The 23,057-nt window shown below is 40.1% G+C and overlaps 1 protein-coding gene across 3 annotated transcripts in view; it reads left to right on the top strand.

Moving 5' to 3' along the window:
• The first annotated feature begins 709 nt into the window (after positions 1-709).
• Positions 710-23,057, top strand: part of LOC142396788 (E3 ubiquitin-protein ligase SH3RF3-like) — a 90,022-nt gene continuing 67,674 nt past the window's right edge. For all 3 annotated transcript variants that reach the window (XM_075479880.1, XM_075479878.1, XM_075479877.1), the window contains exon 1: positions 710-1,300. In XM_075479880.1, the coding sequence (XP_075335995.1) occupies positions 887-1,300 (414 nt within the window). In that variant the 5' untranslated portion in view covers positions 710-886. The remainder of the gene's footprint in view (positions 1,301-23,057) is intronic.

The following is a 23,057-nucleotide window of genomic DNA, read 5'->3' as shown; positions in this document are numbered from 1 at the left end:
ATAAGAAGTTTTTACAAATATGACTGAGATTTCACTTCAAAGAATCAAGGGTGTCCGCCAGGGGTCGCCACAATCCACTTTTTAGCACAACCATCAGCTGGATGTGGTAACTAAGGCAATCAAACGGATGTCTGCTCCTGTCACACACATAAAGGACAGCATATAAATTGCTACCAAATCCTGTTTGTGTCATCTTTTTACGCTTACACGCAGTTTGCCTTCATTTAATTTCAGTTTTACAATGAGAGTCTAACAGCTCGACCAACTTTGTTTCGAAAACGGCCTGTTGTCTTTGAGTGCTGTAATCCGTGAGGATACAGAAAACGGATGTCCTGAGAATGTTGTTTATAATCAGCAGCATTGCCATTGTGAGCAGGTGAGATGACACAGAACCGCAAGTCATGTACGACAGGTGTGAAGCCAGCCCCGTCTTCTTAGGCTGTTCCCGTGCAGGTGTGAGTGGGGAGAAAAGGCGGGCTGGTGTAAATTAATAAGCGGCTGAGGAGCAGCACGCTTTATGTCTATGTGGTTGCAGGGCTCTCTTTTTTGGTGCGTGAGCGCGCGCTGCAATTGTGATCGGCGCGCGGAAGATGATGATGAGAGCGTGACCTCACCGCTTTCTGCACAGCTGCTGAGAGGGGGGGGGGGGACACACTGAGAGCCTGTGAGAAAACAGAAACACGTTGAGTGAGACAGTGAGAGGTCTAGAACAGCGGAGAACGGTCATAACACAGGGGGGACTGCTTTGCACGAGGGGGACACCGTCGTGGGGCGTCTTTGGGCTCCTTCTCACTGGGTTCGCCTCCCAGAATGATCTGTGTCCCTGGTTCATTTCCACTGTACAAGGAAAAGTCGCTGCGGCGTCTCCGCGGTCTCTGAAGCCCAGATGCTTACCCTCTCCGCCGACATGGACGACTCTTCGTCGCTGTTGGATCTGCTGGAGTGCTCGGTGTGCCTGGAGCGCCTGGACACCACGGCCAGGGTTCTGCCGTGCCAGCACACCTTCTGCCGCCGCTGCCTGGAGAACATTGTCAGCTCCCGGAACGAGCTCCGCTGCCCAGAGTGCCGCATCCTTGTGGACTGCGGGGTGGACGACCTGCCTGCCAACATCCTCCTGGTTCGCCTCCTGGATGGAATCAAACAGCGGCCCCAGCGAGGGAGCGGAGGAGGAGTTGGAGCAGGCGGCAGGCAGTCCCTGGCCGGGGGTTCTCTGCAGGGGTACGCAGCCGGGATATCCGCTTCCCCGCCGGGCACTGCAATTAGAGAGCTGCCCGTGGCCACCAGGAGCTCCCCTGTCAAGGTTCGTTACTTTTCCTTTATATGTCTTTGCGGGGATCTTATCACCACACTTTGTAAGATAAGACATCGACCATTGTTGTCATGTAAGACAAGACGATTCTTAGACCATTTTCAATGAAGCAATACTCAAAACATAACTTTATGATTGGTTCGCACTGTACGCTGCAGCTCAGTGCAGCATTTGGTGGAAGCAGCTTTTCGGAGCCAGCACAGATTCCTCACTGTTCAGATGTTTACATTGCGCAGGTATCCAGCTGCTGCGTTGCTTGGCGCAAATGTATAGCCCATAATCTGTATAATTATTAGGACAGCAATTGCGGTATATGGTCAGTTTGTCTAGTGGGACGAATAGAACAAAAAGGAGCATAAAAACACACATTAAGAGACATGGAAAGAAAGACTGACATTTTATTTAAGTTAAAAACACAGATGCATTGCTGTTCTACATGCTGTTCCAGATGTCCTGGATATCTACTGTCTGTTTGGAAATGTTGTCCCTTGGTTCTGATAAATATGACCATAAGGGTTTCTTTGTTACGTTGCAACGGATGTATATTTCAGCTGCGATATGCAGGCAAGAGAAAAGAGCACAGGCTGAGAAGACTGACTGAAATGCTCAGTGTTATAGTTGCTTTCCTCTTGTTTAAGTCCAATTGCTCACAGGCTGCAGCAGTGTTAGGTTACATATCTCACACTCAGTGTAAGTAGAATGGAGTCTTGTTTACTTCCTGTGTCCCTTCAGTTCATTGTCTTGTGGCTGTGCTGTGTTAAAGAATGTGGCTGCAGTGTGGCAGATGTGGCAGACATGATATCATCAGCACTGAGCTGCAAAAAATGTCAACAATTAGGGCTGCAATACCCCCCCTTACCCCCCTTACCCCCCCCCCCCCTTTTTTTTTTTCTTTTTTACAAACTATTAGCTAACCACTGAATGCATTTCATGGTACTGCTTGTCTTTTGATTTAATATGTCAGTGACAGTAATACAAATGAGTAATAAAATCAATACAACATCAATTATTTGAATTGTCCAAAAAAGATAATGATGATTACTATGATATAGAAAAGATGAATGCAAGTAGGTTATATTTATGTGCAATTTAAACTATTTGTGACAGGAGAAGCTACAGTCACAGCCTGACCGCACTGAAACAATGACGAGATTCAGATAAAATGCTTCATGGTGTATTATGACAGGATATTGTACAGTATTTTTCAAAGTTGAGCTTGTGTTTTCTGTCCTTGGTTAGAGGGATGCAGTGATTATTAAGTCAAATAAAAGGCACCGCCATTAGCTCTCTTACCTGCTGCCCCTACTCAGGACTTGATTTTTAATGTAAGCCAACCATTGACTGAAGCTGTGGATTGTTTGGTGTGATGAGCTACAGCAGCCATAAGCAGTCATTCGGTCATCGCAGTGAACAGGAGTCCAAATCCCAAGTGACATTTCCACAAAAAGCATGAAAGCCACATGAAGGGGACATATCAGCTAACATAACAGAAGCATGTGTACACGTGAAACAGTGGAATAGCCAATTATGTACCCTGTAATTCTGAACTTATATTTGTTTTAGGAAAATTCTTATGTTGAGAGCACCAAGTGACATCTTAATTAACAGTTTGTGTTGGAAATGTTACATTAAGAAAAAATCTATGAGAAAAAAAATACTGCTTATGTAATTAAACGACTTATCAACTAATCTAGAAATGATCAATAGATTACTTCAGAGCTTCTGATACAATTTAGAAAAGCTGTGTGAACAGTGAGCCAGGAAACACTCCAGAGTACAGAGTAATGTCCAAGTTGTGGCCAGTCTGTGCTTGTTTTAGACCCCACGGGAAGGGCACTCCACTGTGGACTTAGCTTTTATTGCCACCCATCCTCACACACAAGTGTACACAATAATGCATTAGCTCCCCCTGCAATCCCCCTGCAGTCACTTTGCCCAAGTCTCCTCCAGGCACTCTTGGGACTGAGGCTTCGTGATAGAAGTGTGAATTAATCTACTAACTGTGAGGTGGAAATGTGTGTCTGAGTGTGTGTCTATATGTCTGCGTTTAGCATTTGGATGCACATCTCTTCTCACACAAAGAGCAGAGGTCCTGCAGAAGGAGCTGAATCTTTCTTGGAGCGAAACATAAACACACAGTGCCTGAAGGACTCATGCAGGTGAAACAGAGCACTCTGTATCAGATACTGAGGGTTGTAGATGAGGATGAATGTGTTGCCATGGAAAACAAAGAAGAGGCAGGAATGCTGACTCAGCAGCAGGACCAGCTACTCCCCCCACTGTGCTCTTTTAGCCTCTGTTGCAGACTGTGCTTAGACCAGTTAGACTGTCAAAGCTGATCATTTCTCTCGCAAACTATTGTTTGAAATTAGGCCCTCGGAGACGAGGAAGTTGCCCAAAGTCAGTAAAACAATGTAGATATTGTATTCTTAAAGGTATATATCATCTTACCCCTTCCACTTTCTTTGCTGTGATCAATCAGTTATTAAAGTGCTGCATTGCTTGTTGTCATCTGTTTTTACTGCAATTGAAAGTTGAAACGTGCTTGGTTGCATTTGATGTCCCTGCTAGCCTCTTACCTCTCTTGTGAGATGATGCAGAAGTGCATCTACAACCATTCCCTCGTACGATATAGACAAAAAATAGGTTTTATTGTTGTTGTTGTTTTAACAGCATAACAATGCCATTTGAACTGAGTGAAACTGGATTTTTTTTTTTTTCATCTGAATGGTACAGGATGTACATTTGGAAGAAACCAATTTCAATCAATCAGTCTGTGAACAAAATTGAGCTTTTTTCAATCAGGGTCAGTTATGTTTATACTTTTAGATGATCGATTACATAATCATTTGTAATTTTTACCGAGTCCTCCTTCAAATAATTGACATACAAGCAAGAAAGCAAATACAAAATGTTGAACCAAAAAGCACCTCTCTGTTCAGCAGACATATCATTTGTATGTCCCCAGGGAGGATGCTGTGTCTGAAGCCTGCAAGCACAATTGGCAGAAATACACCAACCTTGCAGCTGAAGCTCAGGATGTAAATTAAAAGTGTTTCCAGTTGAGGTGGAATGCAGGGGCTTTGTTCCACTGCAAAGCTCCTGGGTGAAGCAGACCCATAGGAAGGCAGTCACAACACCTGCTAATGCAGCTGAAATGAGCAGTCACTGGCTAAGGAGAATGGATGCTGTCTGACCAAATAAGTTGCTATCTAGAGATACACAAGTGAGTCTAATCCGACTACTGTGGGCCTTCCTTGGCTGTGAGCGTCAATGTGCTAATAATGTAGCACCAACATCTGGAGCAATTTTAATCAAATTAGAAACTTTGTGGATTTTAGCACCAAGTCCTAATAATCTATATGTCTCACAGGTTATTTTGCCAGTTGGACTGTTGCCCAGGGCTTTTGTAGCATAACAGTATCTGATAAGGCTCAGCTCCTCTGACAGTTGGAGCTTTTCTTGATAAGGACAACAACAGTGTTATGTTTTTTTTCTCTGGTGGGCTTTGTGTTTGTTTGTTTGTCAACTAGATTTACCAAGAATGTGCCACTGGATTTTCAATTAAATTGCCTGGAGTATAAGGCCACAGACCCATAATGAAATGATTTGAGACGGGGTATATTTCATACAACAAATTTTATTCGACATTTATTATCACTCACATAATACATTATTGACGATCATGCAGCCTAGGTGGGGATAAGAGTGAACAACTACTCTCCAGTTCATGTATTTGTTTCTGTGCTCACAAGAAACCACTTTAAAGCGAGCTGTCATCCAGTTTTAGTCAGAGTCTTTGTGCCACATGTTATTCCTGGACATTGGCCTTGGGATAAATGGGACAGATACAAAGCAATACATTTATAGAAACAGGATGCACGGTGATGGTCTAATTGTTTCACAGTACAGGGTGCGTCCACAGCTTGTTGAAGAATGATTAATTTCAGCATGCCTGAGTAACTCTCTAAACAGTAGAAAAACTCAGCTCTTCTCTTTACATCAGAGCAACATATACAAACGTTTATTTATTTATTTTTTTTTATAGATTTGGATAGTTTGATCATAGCAAGTTTGAAAACAAGGAACATCTTTCAACTGTATGTAAACCATTACATTAAAATGTGACTTTAAACTGTCAGGTTGGCATTGGTAAGTATGGAATCATGGAGTGTATTATATTTCTTTTTTTAGTGTGTAGTGTTTTGGATCCCTCTTTTACACCTGTTCAACTATCCCAGATCCCTCTTTGGTATTTATGAAGCTCATTTATTTGTCTGTATATCCATCTGTTAGTGACAGATTTTGCCTGAGAGGACTGCGCTGCAGACCATTAAACATTTTATGTGTTAAGCATTGGAAGCGTTCAAGAATCTGGTGCATTCCCCAGAATGATATCTTTCACAGACCACCATGATGTGCCATCTGGGCTTTGACAATCCAAATCAGTTTGTGTTTTGAGCTTTTCATTATCAGCCAAAGTAGTGATCAATGATCACATGTGTACTCAAGTGAACACAGCAGCTCTGCACAGCCATCATATCAGAGGGGAACAATTGGTTGGTTTCTGTATTCTAAACACAGTTTTAATAACAAATCCTCATCAAACAATGATATCTGTATCATTGCATAGTTTTCAGCTACTTCCTGTATGCCTGTCCAGTTTCCATCAAAGCAGTGTGTCACAAAGATCCCAGGCCTTCATCTTCTTCCTCACCTGTATTTACCTGGGGATGATATGACAACTCCCAAGGTTACCATGGCAGCATACTGCAGTGGTGACGCCACCTGCTTTCATCTCTAGACTGACACACTGCTTTGCCCTGTCATTCCCAAGGATTAGGCAGGGGTTCCAAAGCAGAAATAGTCTGCTACCGGTCCCTGTAATAATCCTTTGAACCTGTCTGTTGTATTATAGACACAACACACAAACACACACAAGACCTAACCTCAACCCAAAGTTGATTGAATAACCAGAAGTTTTCTAAGGAGGAACTGCCATTTGATGAAATAAACGTGACCTGAACGTCCTCATTTTCCTGAAATCCTATCACCATTTAATAATCAGCCTCTCAAATGTAGAAGTGCAAAAAACAACCACCCACTCTGTTGTAAAATCACCAAATTTCCTGCCTCATAGCACCATGCACATACATACACTTTGTCACACACGGATGTGCATGTACATTCATTGACTTTTATTAGTGTCGCAAACATGCCGATCCCAGCAGTAAACAACAAGCTCCTAATCATTACCTTCACATTATCCCTTCTCCTCATAAATATTGAACACTCTCGTCCCATAGACGGACGCGCACACAGCTCAACAGACAAATACAATTCATCTCCGAAAGTTTTTGAGTTTTACCTCTTTAGACACTCTTCTTTGTGGGAATGTGTGTGTGTTCAAACCCAGATTGTTAAATGAGCACACATTTGCACAAGCACATCCTTTTCCTCTGTTTGTCTCCTCATTTTTCCTTATCTTCTGCTCACTTTTTCCCATGTGAAGAGAATGTTTTTAATTTCAGTGTGACCACATAATGAGCCCCCAAGCCACCCACCCACCCCCAGCACCCCGCCTCACTGCCTCAACACAAACACACACACAAACACACAAACACACACACACACTGCACTGCCATTTAAGAACTATGGTCTCTGCCTCCTGGGAAATGTTAGAATTATCCTGCTTTCCTCCATGTGTGTGTTTGTGTATGTGAAAGTATGCAAAAAAGTATGTATGTCGCTATGCATTCATATATTTCCAGGCTTGTGTTTGTTTACCAGACTTGCACAACTGGATTTTCAATGGTTCCCAGTGAAGCTGCCCAGCAACAATATGCAGCCTCCACTTTATGACAAAGAATCATGACATTTGAATAGATTCTCTGGAAACCTTTGTGTTTTATTAGTAAGTAGTTTAGTGATGTAAAGATCTGATGATAGCTTGTGGCAAAATTGCAAGTACCAGCAATGAATGACCTCAACAATCAACTTGAACTTGATTTAGAAACACAAGACAGCTTTGACTATTATTCTGTAATTACCTGTCAATACCAAAGCCAACTGTCCCCATTGTATTATGTGCAAATGTGCTGTCCTCATTACTTGTACCCTTACTGCCCTGTGTCTTTGTGATCTCATCTTGCATCTGAGGTCTAACTAATACAGCTATGGAGCTGGACAGAGGTGGATCAGATAATGGATTGATGAATGGAAGCACGATGGTGAATGAGGGCCGCTCATACCCTTGAAAAAGGTGTAATGGCTTGGCGTGTGTGTGAGAGAATGTGTGTGTGCATGCGTGTGTGTATCTTTAGTCTTGGGGGGTTGGTGCATGATGGGTGTTAAAGCCTAAACAAGCTTTCGAGCTTGACTGCTATTCCCACGAGTGTACCCAGTTGCACAAATACACACATGAGGACACACGTATGCATTAGGTTAAGGGTTAACCCCCTCACTCCATTTGGTAACTATGGAGATGGGGGTGAGAAGTCACCGGCCACTAGTGAAGCCAAAACGTACTAGACAACAGAATGGTTCATTATTTTAACATCTATGTGCACACAAACGTGGTTATTCTTGCACAACAAAATTCAGACAAAATTGTAATTTGTGGGAATCTACATCTACAGTCATGAGAAAAAGAAAGTGCACGCTCTTTTAGTTCTAAGGCTATATGTATCTTGCTTTAATAAGGAATAAACTGGTCCTTACAATTTCCTAAAAATTAGGTGCATACATCCTCAGATGAACAGTAATACATGACATATTAAAAGCGTAATGTCTGTGGAAGACCTTGTTAATGAAGAGTTAAAAAATGATTAATTTACAGACCCTTATGATTTTGAGGGAGTCATTCATTGCTTTAGGCATCCAAAGACTTATTAAGCAAACAGCCAACATATCACTCACCAACTGTATGTCTCTGCTGGTTCTCCACTTGTAGATCCTATGCTGTCCTGATGCATGCTTGATCACGTATATGATCTAACAGTTGCTATGGTGATAACAGTTGTTTTTCATTGATGAATCTATTGATACATTTGTCGATAATTCCATTAGCCTAACGATTATTTATTTCAGTTAATTTAAAGACCATTTTCTGTTTAGTTGATAAAAATTTGGGTTCATTTTCCAACAAATAATAATGATTCTTGTAATAATATTTTTTTCAATATTATACTTATGATTTTTAACAGTATTACTCAATGACTTTCAAAAAAGCATTAATTTATCGGCCGTTGTTAGTTAAATTTGTCTTTTCAACGTGAGATTTTTATTGAATTCTAATTAGGAGAAAAAACAACTATAAAGCACCAACCAAAGTAGATGTTTTATAAAAGAGTAATATGGAGGCGCATTTGTGGAGATGTGGGTGATATACTATAAACTGAGGTCTGCGGGTGCAGACAGGAAGCCCAGGGCTACTCAAGCACCTCTTTAGCCCTGCACTTGAGTTATGGAGAGTAACCTTCCACGATTCAGGTGCCAAAAGGACACTTGTGGGAAAGTTGTTAAGACTTTTATTTCTTCTAAACAGCTCATTGACAAACTCGCTCTGTCTGTCATGTTGGTTCAAGTTGAGCCACATGCACGCACAACACACAAAATGTGAGAGGGTGGCACTGTATTTGTACAAAACGTCCTCTGTGACGTTGTGACATGGAATGCAGATCAATGAAGATTTTATGCTAATTATTCAATTTTTTATTGTTGTTGAAGGCCATAATTGTAAATAGAATTAGAATTCAGTTAATCTGGGTGATTAACTGAACTGCCCTGCCTACACCTTGCCAACGTGAACGAAAATGGTAGCTTTGTCCTATTGGCCACTTGCAAGTCTATCTGAATTCTGAGTTTGTTTTCAACAGAATAGATAATCACGAAAGGATGATTTCCAGGTACTGATACTAATCAACAATCGGACATAGCTCACTGTAATAAATACTTACTCTACTGTTTCGTCGCTTAGACGTTGGCGATCCCCAGAATGTTTTAGTTTTAGGTGATTGTGTGGAGCTTTTGTGCTGTTGTGGAAGGCTATTTCTGTTTTGGAAAATGTGCAGAAGCACCATCTTATTAGGTCCCTGTTCAAAAGTTCCCACACCTTGGATGAATTGTTGGGGATGGATATAAACAGTGTGATGTGTCTACATATGCTATGCAAATCAATGATATCATGTAACTGATGTAATCAATGACATCATCATGTTGTTACAGCCTTACTTTTGTTAAGGTTCAAAGTAAAGGACCCTGCAGTGTATCTGCTCTGTTACTTTTTTCCATGAAACAGTTTTTATTACGTTAGTGATTCCAGAACTGAGACACCAAATTAAACAGATTCCTCAATACTTCATTGTCTCGGTTTTACATTCAGTAAAACTGGCCATCTTCAGCAGTGGTTTTCATTATCGTGCCTATTTCGTTGTTGTGCAAATTATATTTTTATATGCAAATGACTAAATAGAAGAGAATCCACATGCTTTCATGGCTAAAATAGAATGGAAGTCAAACTTTTGCATTGGCGCATACTTTCACAATGAATGAGATTTATAAAAGAGAACCATATGTAAGAACAGCTCAAAAAAGCTGGAGAAAAGAGTGCATATGCACATTTTTGACTTTGAAACTGCACACAGTTTAATGCCTCTGGCCTCTGTTGTTTGAGCCTGGTGTAAGTGGAGTAACAGTAAGCAAAACACATGTTTGAGTGGAGGAGGACTTTAAATCGTATTTATTTTTACCCTTGAGGGCCATATAACTCTACAGGGGGAGGAAGCTTTAATACTGGTAAATAAGCTGGGTGCTGAAAAGCCCCTCAGTCCTCAAAACTTCCAAAATGGTGTACAGCACAGTAGATACTCATTCTCTATTTTGTAGCGTGGCTCAGAAGAGTTTGTTACACAAAATTGAATGCCATGTCCAAGTAAGAAAGTTAAATTTATACTCTTTCATGGATGGAGTGCTGCAGAAAAACTAGTCGCACTTTGTTTTTATCCAAACTTTCTTTATTGGTTTTTTCTTTCTTCACACAACATTCAGGATCACATTTTTACAAAAGACAGTGGTTCAGAGCAGGCTAAGATCCTATTCACCACCCACCCACCCTATACTACACACATTCCATCCATACACACTCACAGCATACATGTACAAACACGGATTATAAAGGAATCAAAAAATAATAATTAACCATGATACTAAGGAGAAATATAGATACACAATAGTTACATAATGGAGCATGATTACAAACAAGCAGGTAAGAAAAAATGTATGAATAAATAAATAACAAAACAAAAAACACAGGGGGGGGGGGGGGGGGGGGGGCTCAGTTGATTTCTGCAACAATCGTCAGAGAGTCAATGTATGTGATGAAGGGCTGCCATATCTTAAAGAAACTGCCTGAGGACCCTTTTAAAGAAAGCCTAATCTTCTCTAGTGTAATGTACTGCAATATATCCTGAATCCATTTATTGTGAGTTGGGGGGGAAGAGTGAGACCATTTTAAGAGAATGAGTCTTTTTCTTAAAATGAGTCTCTAAAGTGGTGAATACAATGATTTTTCGTGTGGACTTAGGCACATTAGGAGGGGAGTACAATCCAAAGAGGGCAGTGAGGTGTTCGAACAGTATGACTTGGCCTGTTACTTTACTAAGTGTTTCAAATATTGCTGCCCAAAATTCAGATAACTTAGGGCAAGATAGAAACATGTGAACAAGATCAGCAGGAGCCTGTCTACATCTGTTGCATGTGTCTGCTCTATCAGGGTAGATCTTGGCTAGCTTGGCATTAGTGAGATAAGCTCTATGCAGAATTTTACATTGAAGAAGGCTATGCCTCGCACAAATAGAGGACGAGTGAACATTATTCAATATCTCCTCCCATTGCTCGTCGCTTAAGGGAGCTCCAAGGTCCTGACCCCAAGCAGCTCTTAGAGAGATTAGATGATTTGGGGATAGCGTGAAAATTTGTTTATATGTGATCCCTATAAGTCCTTTCTTCCTGGCGTTGAGGGTTAAAAATTGGTCTATAAGAGTGTCGGGGGGACTGCTAGGAAACTGGGGGAAGCAAGATTTCACAAAATGTCTTATTTGAAAAAAGGTGAGTGTTAGGAAGATTAAACTTTGCTGCCAAGTCAGTGAACGAGGAGAAGACACCATCAATAAAAAGGTCATTAAGCGTCGCAAGGCCCCTCTCAGACCAGATACGAAATGCTGGGTCAGAGCATGAGGGGGCAAAAAGGTGATTTCGAAAAATTGGAGATTGACCTGACTGAATGTGGAGGCCAAAAGCTTTCCTGAACTGATTCCAAATCATCAGCGTATTCGTTACAATTGGATTAGGGCTAACTCGTTTGACTAACAGTGGTAGTTGGGAGCACACCACAGACCAAAGGCAAAAACGTGAGGAGGAGGTTTCCAACAAAGCCCACTGCGGACATTCGGGTATTGCCTTACTAGTGTTCCAGAAGAGAAGTTTGCTGATATTACAAGCCCAGTAATAGTAACGGAAATTTGGGAGCGCTAGTCCTCCTAGGGATTTAGGAAGCCGGAGAGCCGGAGAGCAATTCGAGCCCGTTTACTGCCCCAGAGAAAGGAACCAATCAGCTGATCAAGGTTGGAAAAGAAAGTTTTCCTTATGAAAACAGGTATATGTTGGAAAAGGTAGAGAAACTTTGGAAGTAGCGACATTTTTATCAGGTTGACCCGCCCGATCAGAGAGAGTGGGAGAGAAGACCATCTGGCAAGGTCAAGCTTACAACGCTCGAGTAAAGGGTTGTAATTTTTGGCAAACAGTTCAGAAAATGATCCTGTCACTTGGATTCCAAGGTACTTAAGACCATTTGTTGCCTTCCTAAAGGGAGGGAAACCGTGAGGGAGGAGGTCAGCGGCAGAATTAATTGGTATGTAATCGCTTTTCCCCAAATTAAGTTTGTAACCAGAGTACTTCCCAAATTTCTCAAAAATATCTAAAATTATAGGGAGACTGGAGGCAGGGTTGGATATATACAATAAGAGATCGTCAGCATAAAAGGAAATTTTGTGAAGCTGTCCGTGGCGTATAATACCCTCGAACCCATTCTCACTCCGCAACCAAATAGCCAGGGGTTCGACTGCCAAGGCAAACAATAGCGGAGAGAGAGGACAGCCCTGCCGAGTGCCTCTGTGCAGGGGGAATAGATGTGATTTGATACCATTAGTACCGACAGAGGCTAAGGAAGAAGCATAGAGGAGTTTGCACTTTGTTTTTAAGAGACAGTTTTATTGATATAAGGAGAAAGGTATGGTGCCAAGTTGACATGTCACAAGTGCACTGTCATTCAGAATCCTGTGTGATGTTGGTGCACATCATGTGTTAGTCCATGGGTCTAAAAGCTCCCCCTTAGCTGGTATCACATTACATGGCCTCTAGCTTATAAAAACTGGCAATGATAACACCAAACCAGTTAGCTCCTGCTGCCATCCAGAACTGTTAGTGTGTAAAATTACCCGTTGTAGTTTAGAAAGCAGTCTTTTACAGTGTTAGAAAAGTGTTACGAGTCACAGTTTGTGACCGCAGGTAGTTTTTCTTTGGTGCAATAACGCTTCTGGCTTCTAATGTGGCATGAAATATAATGTGTGTAATGATAGATGAGATTACACTTGTGATGTACTAAAAGAACTGGAATGGTTCTTTTGGGGGAGGAGATTCATGGAAACTCAAGTTTCTTCTGGCTGTCAGAAAGCGCAGCAATATGTTTGTGTACACATATATCTCAGTATATTTCAATTCCTTCTTGTCTTATTGCAAAATCTGTCTTTTCTACATCCTCCTTATTTTTCTCTGCTATGGAGAGATGTTGAAATGCACCCACCACCCACTTTAGCTTTGGCAGGAAGCAGACTGTTGGCTAGAGCAGAGTAGAGATATCAGCATACTCACACTCACACACATCTGAAGAGAATTTGGAAACATGGCAGTGAATACAGGTCTTCTTTTTCACCGATCTGCTGTTCACTCTCTTAGCTCTGGACTTCAGTTTGTGTCCATGAATCTATTTTGAATTATTTCCTTGGATTTTTAAAAAATTTCTTTTAATACTGAGGTTATGAACAATTTAAGTTTCTCCTCTGCAGACAAAAAAAAAAACCCATTATGTGCAAGGTACTCAAATATACTATACAGAAAGTCATTATGTATGATATGATTAATCGCAGTGTGAAAGAGCGAATCTGTTAAAATACAAAGCCCATAACAGGATTTGTGTATAGGACTAGAGTTATATTAAGTTCCTATTTAGATTTCTTTTCTTGGCTGAGGATGAATGGTGATATTCTTCTCAAATGTGTGCTGCCGGCATATCAGTTATTTGGGAGTCGTATAAAAACATCTGCGGTTATTTCAGGACACACTGATCCACAGTGTGCGTGGCTGCTGTACAGCTGCGATCAGCTTTCCAAACTAATGTGTGTGGGTTTTGTGTATGTGTAAATACTAGGTAGAAGGAAATCATGAAAACTTAGTAGCACTTCATGTAGTGCAATTTTGACTTTGGATCTTCTGTGTGTACGTGTGTATAAGAGTGATCTGGCAGTTTTCTCCCTTCAGGATAGGGATTATGTAACCAGAGACAAGTGAGGTCAAATACCACCCTCCCTAAGGCTGCGCTCGGTGTAGACTGGGAGCAATGGAAGCTCTGGTACAAACAAACTCATCTGCTCTTTCAATATAAAAATCTCCAGAGACATTTGACTCATTGCCTTTTTAGGTTTATAATTAGGTTTATAATTACTATCATTGTTATTAATATACAGCCATTTAGCTCAAACATTTTCTAATAAATGTCAATATATAAAAGAGACGTGCAAGTACAAGGGAAGAGAGCAAAGATGAGACATATCGTCAGAGACATGTTACCATAGCAACATGCATAGAACAGTCGGAAGCTCAAATTTTCACTTTTACATGGATATAAATTTGGTCACTTCTTGAAAAATGAGGTGGATGTTGTTTTGCAAATTGTTTATGTTTGAGCTTGTACATTCATGTGGAAATTAAAGTGTGCCTTCTCTCAGTTCTACGGTATGTATCACAGCATAATACAAAATCAAAATAAATCATCTGGTCCTTAGCAACTCTTTAAACTAGGTAAATACAACCTCAGGTTAGTAAATAAAAACTACAAAACCATAGCATTATACATTATTCTACTAAGCCAAAAATGCTGAGGAAGTTTTTAGATAAACTAAGCACACACTTCTGCTTTCATAGGAATTTAGAGGGGAAGAAACAGCCAGATGCTGCTAATTAAATACACATAATTGATTGATTATCAGCAGGTGTGAGCATTTCTATTAAAAGCAGATGTTTTGGCAGTTTGCTGTCCTGGATTATTCAAGTGTGTGTTAACGTGATGCCAATAAGGAAAAAAATCAGCAATGATCTTATTGCTATTATAAATCACAACAACATTAAGAGCCAGTGACAATGAGACATCTCCTGGGTCTTCTTGTGTCTCTAGCCTGTGAACAACAATAGCACACAAACGCATTTTACAAAGACAACTTTCAAGTCTTCAAGTCTTTACCACTCATTCACTAAACAGCCTATCACAGTGAGCTCTTTCAATAACAGTTATGACGGCGATTAACCAAGTTGAAAATGGCTGAGATAAGATGTCAACGCAGTCCATCAACTGTGACAGGGTGCACACACTAGAAACACAAGAGCTTGGGGTATGAGGCCCCTTAGAGAAGCTATAGATGCCTCCAATGAATCTAAGAAGGGTTTGAAGACCATTTCCAAACAATTTAATTGCCGTCATTCTACAGTGGTGGATGAGTAATGATTTGGACTTGTTTTACAGGACACTTTTCAGACACTGAGTCGACAAACTCCTCTGTACCAAAGTATGAAGCCATCAGTCCAACAGCTAAGATAAGACTGTCCGATCTTAAGATACATGTGCATAAGTGAATGTCCACAAACATCAATGAACTGAAGCAACATTTTAAAGAAGGTGGGACATAATTCCTCCACAATCATGTGAGAGTGATAATAGGATACAGAAAAGATTCCCTTCAGTTATTTCTGCTAGTTGTGGTTCTACAGACTGTTAAATCATAGAATATACATTATGGTTAAAGCAGTAATGAGACAATTTGACATTAACAGTGCTTTGTTTATCATCCGAGGTCATATTTTATATTAATATTAAGAAATGATGAGGACCAGATGATTTTTATTATATCCTGAAACATAAAACCTTAGAATGGAGGGAGGATGTACTTTATTTTTTACACAACTGTAGTTGTGAAGATCAACTTGGTGTTTTGTCAAGGATACGAAATTTGTAAAAGATAGTAATAGCTCAATAGAATTTCAAACAGGTTGCCAGTTTAGAATCCACTATATAGGTTGAAATGTTACATTTTCAGTGCCTTTCATGTTTGGAGACAGCTCAACATTTATTTTCCTCAAGGAACCTGTAAATTCCTGACTATACTAGGATGAAAGAATGCAAGAAAATTTGTGAGATTCTCAATGGGGCGCTTTGATAAATAGCTCAGTTGATGAGATGGTACATTTTTCTGACTCTTACTTCTACTTGCTCATCAAATTCACCTGCTGGTATCACTTTACAGTCAAATTATTATGTGTAGGCATTCCTAGTACAAATAGAACAGAGCAACTGAACACTTGACTATTTTACTCTGGCAAATTTTCCTTGGTACTGGTCTGAAAAAGAACATTTATACTACTGTATCTTTGTCGGCTGCTGGTGCGATATGCCGCACTTCATTAGAAATAAAGTAATTTCTGTTGTGATATTGATTTCAGCCATGTCCCCTAGCCCTGATGTGACATCATTTTATGTGAAACCAGGCATTAAACACAACATTACAAAGCAATCAGGGTTTATAAGAATGCTGGAACAAGTGCTCAATTTGTCATTCTCTGTGAGTCACAAGTGGAACAGGCCTGACTCCAGGCATTTTATTGAGAAAGTCTCACACATTGTAAGCTCAAAATAATTGTCAGTGTCATTTAGTCTTTTGACCTGAAAGAATAACTCTTCTTACTGTGTTACCGAAATCATTGAAATCATCCTTTTCAAGTTGGCAACAAGAGTGGTGATGAAGCAAACAGCATTTCAATAACCTGAAGAAGCTTTACAATTGTCTGTTTACTTTAGGATAGTTGAGTCATTTTGAGCCCAATTTCACAAAAACATATCTGTCACTGGCATTTTTTTAATACTCTATTGATCGGGTTTATCCTTTATATGAAAAGGCATGTAGTTCTGCATTTTGATTCTTAGCATGTATGTCAGGGGATCTTTGTGTGTGTGTACATGCTCATAACTGTGTGAAGAAACCTTGGCTCCATCATCCCTCTGGACCTCATTTTCATGGTGCTGGATAAAGATGTTACTGTTATTGTTCTTTTTTAAATCCCTTCTAAAATCAACCAACTCTCTCATTCATGCTTTTGTCCTCTGGATCACAGAAAACCAACAAGGGTGATACACTGGCCAGAAGACTCTCTCTTTGGTATACTAAGTAACAGAGCAAGTCACAATAATGAGAGATATGTGACACATGAAAATATGTCCCTGTGCACGGGGATTTCGTACTGTGATACGCAACATGAGAAAATAGTGATCCAGTCTATCCCTCACATTGTTTTTTGTTTTTAGATGGATTTTAGTTTTTTTTTATCTATTTCAATTTGTTTTGTATCTAACCAACTAAGAGAGCAATGCCAACCACAATTCTTTTCTGTATTACTTCTTCACCTTCTGCTAAGCAAGGTTGGTGCTGGTAATGGTAGTCTTTGTCCTGTCTCCTGTGAAATGTGCTGCCTTCTGCAGAGCCACCCCACCTTGAGCCTGCAGCATATCAGGTTTGTTGAGTCAGAGAAGGACTATCATCAGCAGCTGCAGAGGAGGATGAATATATTGCTTGAATGAATCAAAGACAACCTGGTAATTGAATAGAGTATTATTTACCAACAATAGCGTGTGTGTGTGTCTATTGATAAGAACGTCATAGTCAGCTTTTATTTATGTTGTTTTTTTATGATACACAATAACAAGGGAGATTAAATTTGATGTCACGTGGTTTGATTAAAGAACAGTTGAAAGCGTATTAAAGGTTTATGAATATAAAACAGACTTAAAACTATTATCAGATTCTCTCTACATCAACTCTGGATTCATAAGCAATGTTAAAGAGTAAACTGTCTCAAGAGGAGAAGCATTTTGTACCCTGACTTGCGGTGGAAGAAAGTGGCTGGAACTCAGACTGCTGTGTTTGATAAGACTAAAATACGTCGAGCCGAGATGGAGTCTCTGAAGATGGCGTGTTGCTGGCTGAGTTCTGCATTGGTTTTGTTGGTTTTGGTCTGTCTGTCCTCAGTTTTTGGACATGCATTGGCATCTTGTATGATGAGTGGGTCTCTCTTGCAGAAGATTGGCTCGAAAATATAAACAAGCGGTGACAAAGACTGGAAAACACTAAACGGATAAGCCAGACAAAGAAAGGATGACAACTAAAAAGAAGCTCCAAGAACTGGGATGACAAAACAAAAAGGCATTGCAGACAAAGGAAAATAACAGCACAGAAAACAGTTAAAATGGCCAAGAAGAAAGAAAGATCAAAAAATGTTTTTTTTTTTTATACACCCTAGAACTTTTAAACGTAGTTTGGTTTTTTTCAGCCAATTAGAATGTGTTATTATAATTTCTTTGTTCCAGGGAAAGTGAAGAACATTCTTTAAGGAAGATGGCGATTGTTTTGATTAATTTGCTGATTGTTCACTTAGATTTTATGGGAGGCACTGAACTCTCATCTGTCCTGCTAGAGAGGAGAGCAGATAATAAAAAGCAAAATCACAGTAATTGCACTGTTAACGTCAACTTAGCCTTTAATGGGCAAAGTCTCAGCTGCCATAGAGCACAATGCTCAATTACCTTAATGGTGGGATTTATATTATTGTAACTTACATTTTTCAGTCTAAATACGATGATGCAAAATAGCAAAATAGTAACTCGCTTTGTTTTCTTTGGGTTGAGTGTATCACCTTGGAACAAATGCTGACAGAATTTATCGTGAAAGTTCGGCCTCTCACTGCAAGATGAGGCTCTCTGTGTCATGCTCTCCCTTTCTTTATCATTGTCATCTCTCCTATGTTTCATTTTCCCCTCTCTCTGTGCTCCCTCTAATCTTTGTCTTTGACTGATGTTTACCCTCTCAAAGCAGGACTTCCAGAGAATGATTGCAGCCACTTCTCCACTCAGCTCTCTATTCATTCTCTTCATGTTTCCTCAGAGAGCTGGCTGAAGTCCACACTCATCTCTGGCTTCCTTTGCCCAGTCCTGCCAGCTCTATTAAAACACCACAGGTCATCATACGCCTCTCTGGCAAAAACTGCACATTGCTGCCATTGGGAAATCACTTAGTATGTGTGGAAAGAAATTGTGCATAGCACGGGCATCGTGCACTTGATATAATGTTTGATAAAGTAATTTTTCTAATAAATCAATTGTGCTATCCCTCCATTAAGACAGATTTTTGTGGTCTTGTTACTGCATTGGCAAAGCACCCCTTGTTTTGGAATATCGTTGTTATTTTTTAGTCTAACTTTAGCTGGGATTTTGTCACAATTGGCTTTGTTTCTTTTGAAATGTTATGATGAAGTTATGATTCTGTTTTTCCGCTGAATGTTTGTTTAATGTTGCATTTTTATGTTTTTCTCAATCACGTAAGATTTTTTTTGTGTCATTCTCTGCTGGCAGAGTAAAGTTTTTCATGTGGTTCAACTCAGCATTGAGGTTTTTTAATGCAATGTATAATGAGCGTCATTATAAGGGGTCAAAAAGACTTCTGAATTCAGTTTGGAATGTTTGAAATGATCATGCGTGTTCCTTCAAATTGCTGTCTTTTACTCAATGTTGAGGAAATTGAGTTCTCCAGTTAGTGCTGTGATAGAGGAGTTGCCTTTCAAGTTAAAATGAGGCAATCATCTCCTGTCAAAGATGCTGAAAATTTCATATAATCATCTAATGCCGTTTCAGTCTGACACTAAGATCTATAAAAGAGAAATTTTGGCATTCAGATGTGACGAATAAGAAAAAACTACATTTTTTATTGAAAGGAAATCATCTCCACAAATAGAGTGACAAATAAAGAATATAGAATTAAAGGAAACAACTATTTAGATGCCATAAAATATGTCTGTAATTAGAATATGATGATTCAAGCTTTGACAAACCCATGCATTCAACATTTTTTTTCTTACTGCTGCTGTAGAATGAGTTAGTTACACACTGTCCTGAAATGCAAACTGTGCCATCATGCCCTAGTTCCACTACCATGCCATCATGTCCTAGAACTTTTTATCTCAGTTAATCAAGGCTCAAACTAGGCTAAAACAGAGCAGTTTTGAACAGACATTTTATGTGGATCATCCTTGCTCCTTTTTTTTTCCAGTCTTCAAAGAAACTGGCTATGGTTGTGATGGCAGCATTAATCAACTGGGTGGAAATGTGCCGGAAAGTCACAGGAGATACTAGCACAGTAGTAAAACTGGGGCAGTGTCAGACCCTCCAGCCATGACGTTTCCTTTTTCTTATGAAAACACATTTTTTTCATACATTAACCGCATTTCTCTTCTCATCAACGCCTTTCCATCTCACCCTCTTTTATACCCATGTTTTCTTTTTCCCCCAGTCCTCCCAGTACCATAGCTCAGCTTGAGTCGGTGGCACTGCTTGGGAACATCACTGCTGTTAAAGTGTTAATTGCAGATCATACTGGCAGACCCTTAGGATTGGATTTAAAAAGTGCTGTACTGAAAGGAGATGAAACCTACCAACGCAGAAGCAATTTTACAAGTGATTAACTAAAGAATTACAAGCTGAAAGACACTTAAAAACAACTAAGTGTCATAAAAAATATGATTAAATAATGCTGTGACAGAGAGATAAATATATAAATATATATAGATATATACGTATATATCCTCTTCTTAGAAATATACATGCCATGATTACCATTACCACCACTGGTTCAGTATACATTTTAGTGTAATGAACATTTAGTGTGAAGACCCTACAGACTAACCTGGTTTTTCACGCAGATGGATGTTTCTCATCCATCTGGAATTTTGTCAGTTGCCTAGCTGTTCTCTGCTGTGAGTAGGCGGGGGTTGTATTCAAAAACCTCTCGAACCTGATTGGAGAATTCAATGTGTGTGTCACGTACTACTTCGACCAATCATATCGAAAGCGGACGTGACGCGTTGGAGCGCGACCAGTCTCTCGGTCTGTGGTGGAAAATAAACAAAACACAACAGCAGCGAGCAAAGCAGGAGCTAGCAGCAGCTAATCTGTTAACACCCCGCCCCACGATTGTGATTGGATCTAGGCATAGAGGCGGGCCCGTTTATGGGGTAACCGAAGACTTCGGGCTCAACAAGGCGCGCCCAGACCCTCGTGCGAGCTCACGAAGTGTAACGAAGATGCACGAAGCACGAAGGGTCTGCGTGAGAGCCAGGCTACATACAGACAATTTAAAGTCACAAATTAACCTAACATGCATGTTTTTTGACTGTGGGAGGAAGTTGGAGTATCCCACAGAGAGCCGGGGAGCTCCACACCAATAGGGCCACAAAGGATACTTGAACTAAGAATTTTCTTATTACGAGGCGATAGTGCTAGCCACTACACCATTATATACCCCCGTCAACTCATCAAATAAAGCTCTTTGAAACTTATGAAAGAGCCATATCTCATCTTAACACACTGACAGTGTGTGTTGATTCTGGAGTCCTGCAACCATAAAGAAACTAAACGTCATACCAGGGTGGCAGCCCTAAGTAGCCCATTTGATGTAGAACTGTAAAAATTGAGTACTTGTGGTAGTCTCATTAGTGATGTTGCATGTACAGCTTAACCCATTTTTTACCTTTTATTGAGCTGTCCAGCATTAGTTTTGATGCCCTTCATGCTTCAGAGCAAAGATGCTAGAGTTGAAATATACTTCAAAAGGACGTCTAGGGAAATAGAAAATAGAGATATGCCTTGCAAGTGTCTTATTTATTTATTTTTTCTAGAAATTGTATACATACTATAAAATAGCAGCTATTTTTCAGTTGACTAATGCCCATTTGCTTGTTCCGTTCTCTTGTTTCCTCTTTGATTTATTTTGTCTTTGTTCTCCATTCTGTCTGTGTTTGAGTGACACCACAGTGCTCCTATATATCTGCTGAATTCAGCCGCTGCAGCTTTACACATACACACATTCTCACACACTTTCTAAGACATAAAACAATGTCAGCAGGAAAGCTTTTCCTGGCAGCCTGCTTGTCTGTGTATTGTATGATCTTGGATGCATTAAAGGGAAACCTCAGCAGTCACACCTATTTAGTCTCGCTCTCGCTCCCTCTTCTATCGCCACCAGAAAATTAAATTTCTACTGCTGTTGTTCCTTGTGATGTCCCTGTCCCAGATAAGTCACTCATGTCCCTCATTGCATGTATACAGAGACACACTCATACTGACGCACGGACCAACATTATTGCTTGTAGGCTGTTGCCAATAGCTGTCATTTAAAGAAATACTTTTTTCACATGTTTGTATCCTTTCTTGAGTTGGGAAACGTCTGAATACAGTAACATTTAGTCCATACAAGACAATGAAACTGAATGTCTGAATACTAATACGTAAATACATATATAAATATATTTATTCAGATGTGTTTTGGCATCTTATACTGGCATTTCGTCAAAGAGAGCAACAATGACTATCATTCAGTTAGTATACATTCCATGCTCACCTCAGTGCCTGCGGGAGGACGGTGATCAATCACTCACATAATTATAGACAACAGTTTTTTTTCATTACCTTTAATGCTATGTGTGCACTCATTTAGACAAGTCAAGCTAAAGTTGAAAGACGTGCATTGTAAGTCATGTAAGTCTTCATACTACTGCTGTGTTGTCTTGTATGGATGCTTTCTTCCTAATCCTACAGTTTGTGCTTAGCTAAATCCATTCAAAAGTGAACACTGATAAAAGAAAATGTCCTGTCTCACTCAATAAGTGCTTTACAAGGTTTAAATTTTAAAATTTTTGCAGACTGACATTATTTCTTACAGACAGGCTAAATACTCAGCCACATACTCAGAGAAACCATCTCACACACACACACATACAGCACACAGTAGTTTAACTTGAGGGTATGTGACATTCACACTCATGCGCACCGGGCTGATTGTGTAGTGTGTAACAACAGATGGCTCTGAACCCTACAGATGTCTGTGCGTGTTGCTGTTGTCAGTTGTGAATAAAGATCTCTTGTTTTTCCATAATTGAATCTTATGACTGGCGTTTTGCTCACGAGGCAGAGCGACACATTCACACACGTGGAAATAAAAGGATTTTGCTTTCATTCTCATGCCGTCTTCACTTTTTGGTCCACTACACTCCGTCAGACACTGATCCATTAACCGCTGGTGGTCTGTAAGTGGACAGGTGGGACAGTCTGGTGCCCTACTGGTGGTTTGCAGACATGTGTGTGTGCCTGTGTGTGTGTGTGTGTGTGTGTGTGTGTCAGAGTGAGAGACGTATGGAGCCAGTCATCTCTTTGCTCGCAGGGCTGAGGCTTCCCTATATTTGTTATCTGAGCCGTGTGTGTATGTATATTTGTGCACGCATGAGGAAATGGTGTGTCCCTGATCCTCTGTTTGATTATCTGAAT

Source organism: Odontesthes bonariensis, chromosome 12 (assembly GCF_027942865.1).
Source record: "Odontesthes bonariensis isolate fOdoBon6 chromosome 12, fOdoBon6.hap1, whole genome shotgun sequence".
Classification (NCBI taxonomy): domain Eukaryota; kingdom Metazoa; phylum Chordata; class Actinopteri; order Atheriniformes; family Atherinopsidae; genus Odontesthes; species Odontesthes bonariensis.
Note: the sequence above shows the minus strand (reverse complement) of the source record. Positions and strands in the feature narration are given on the sequence as shown.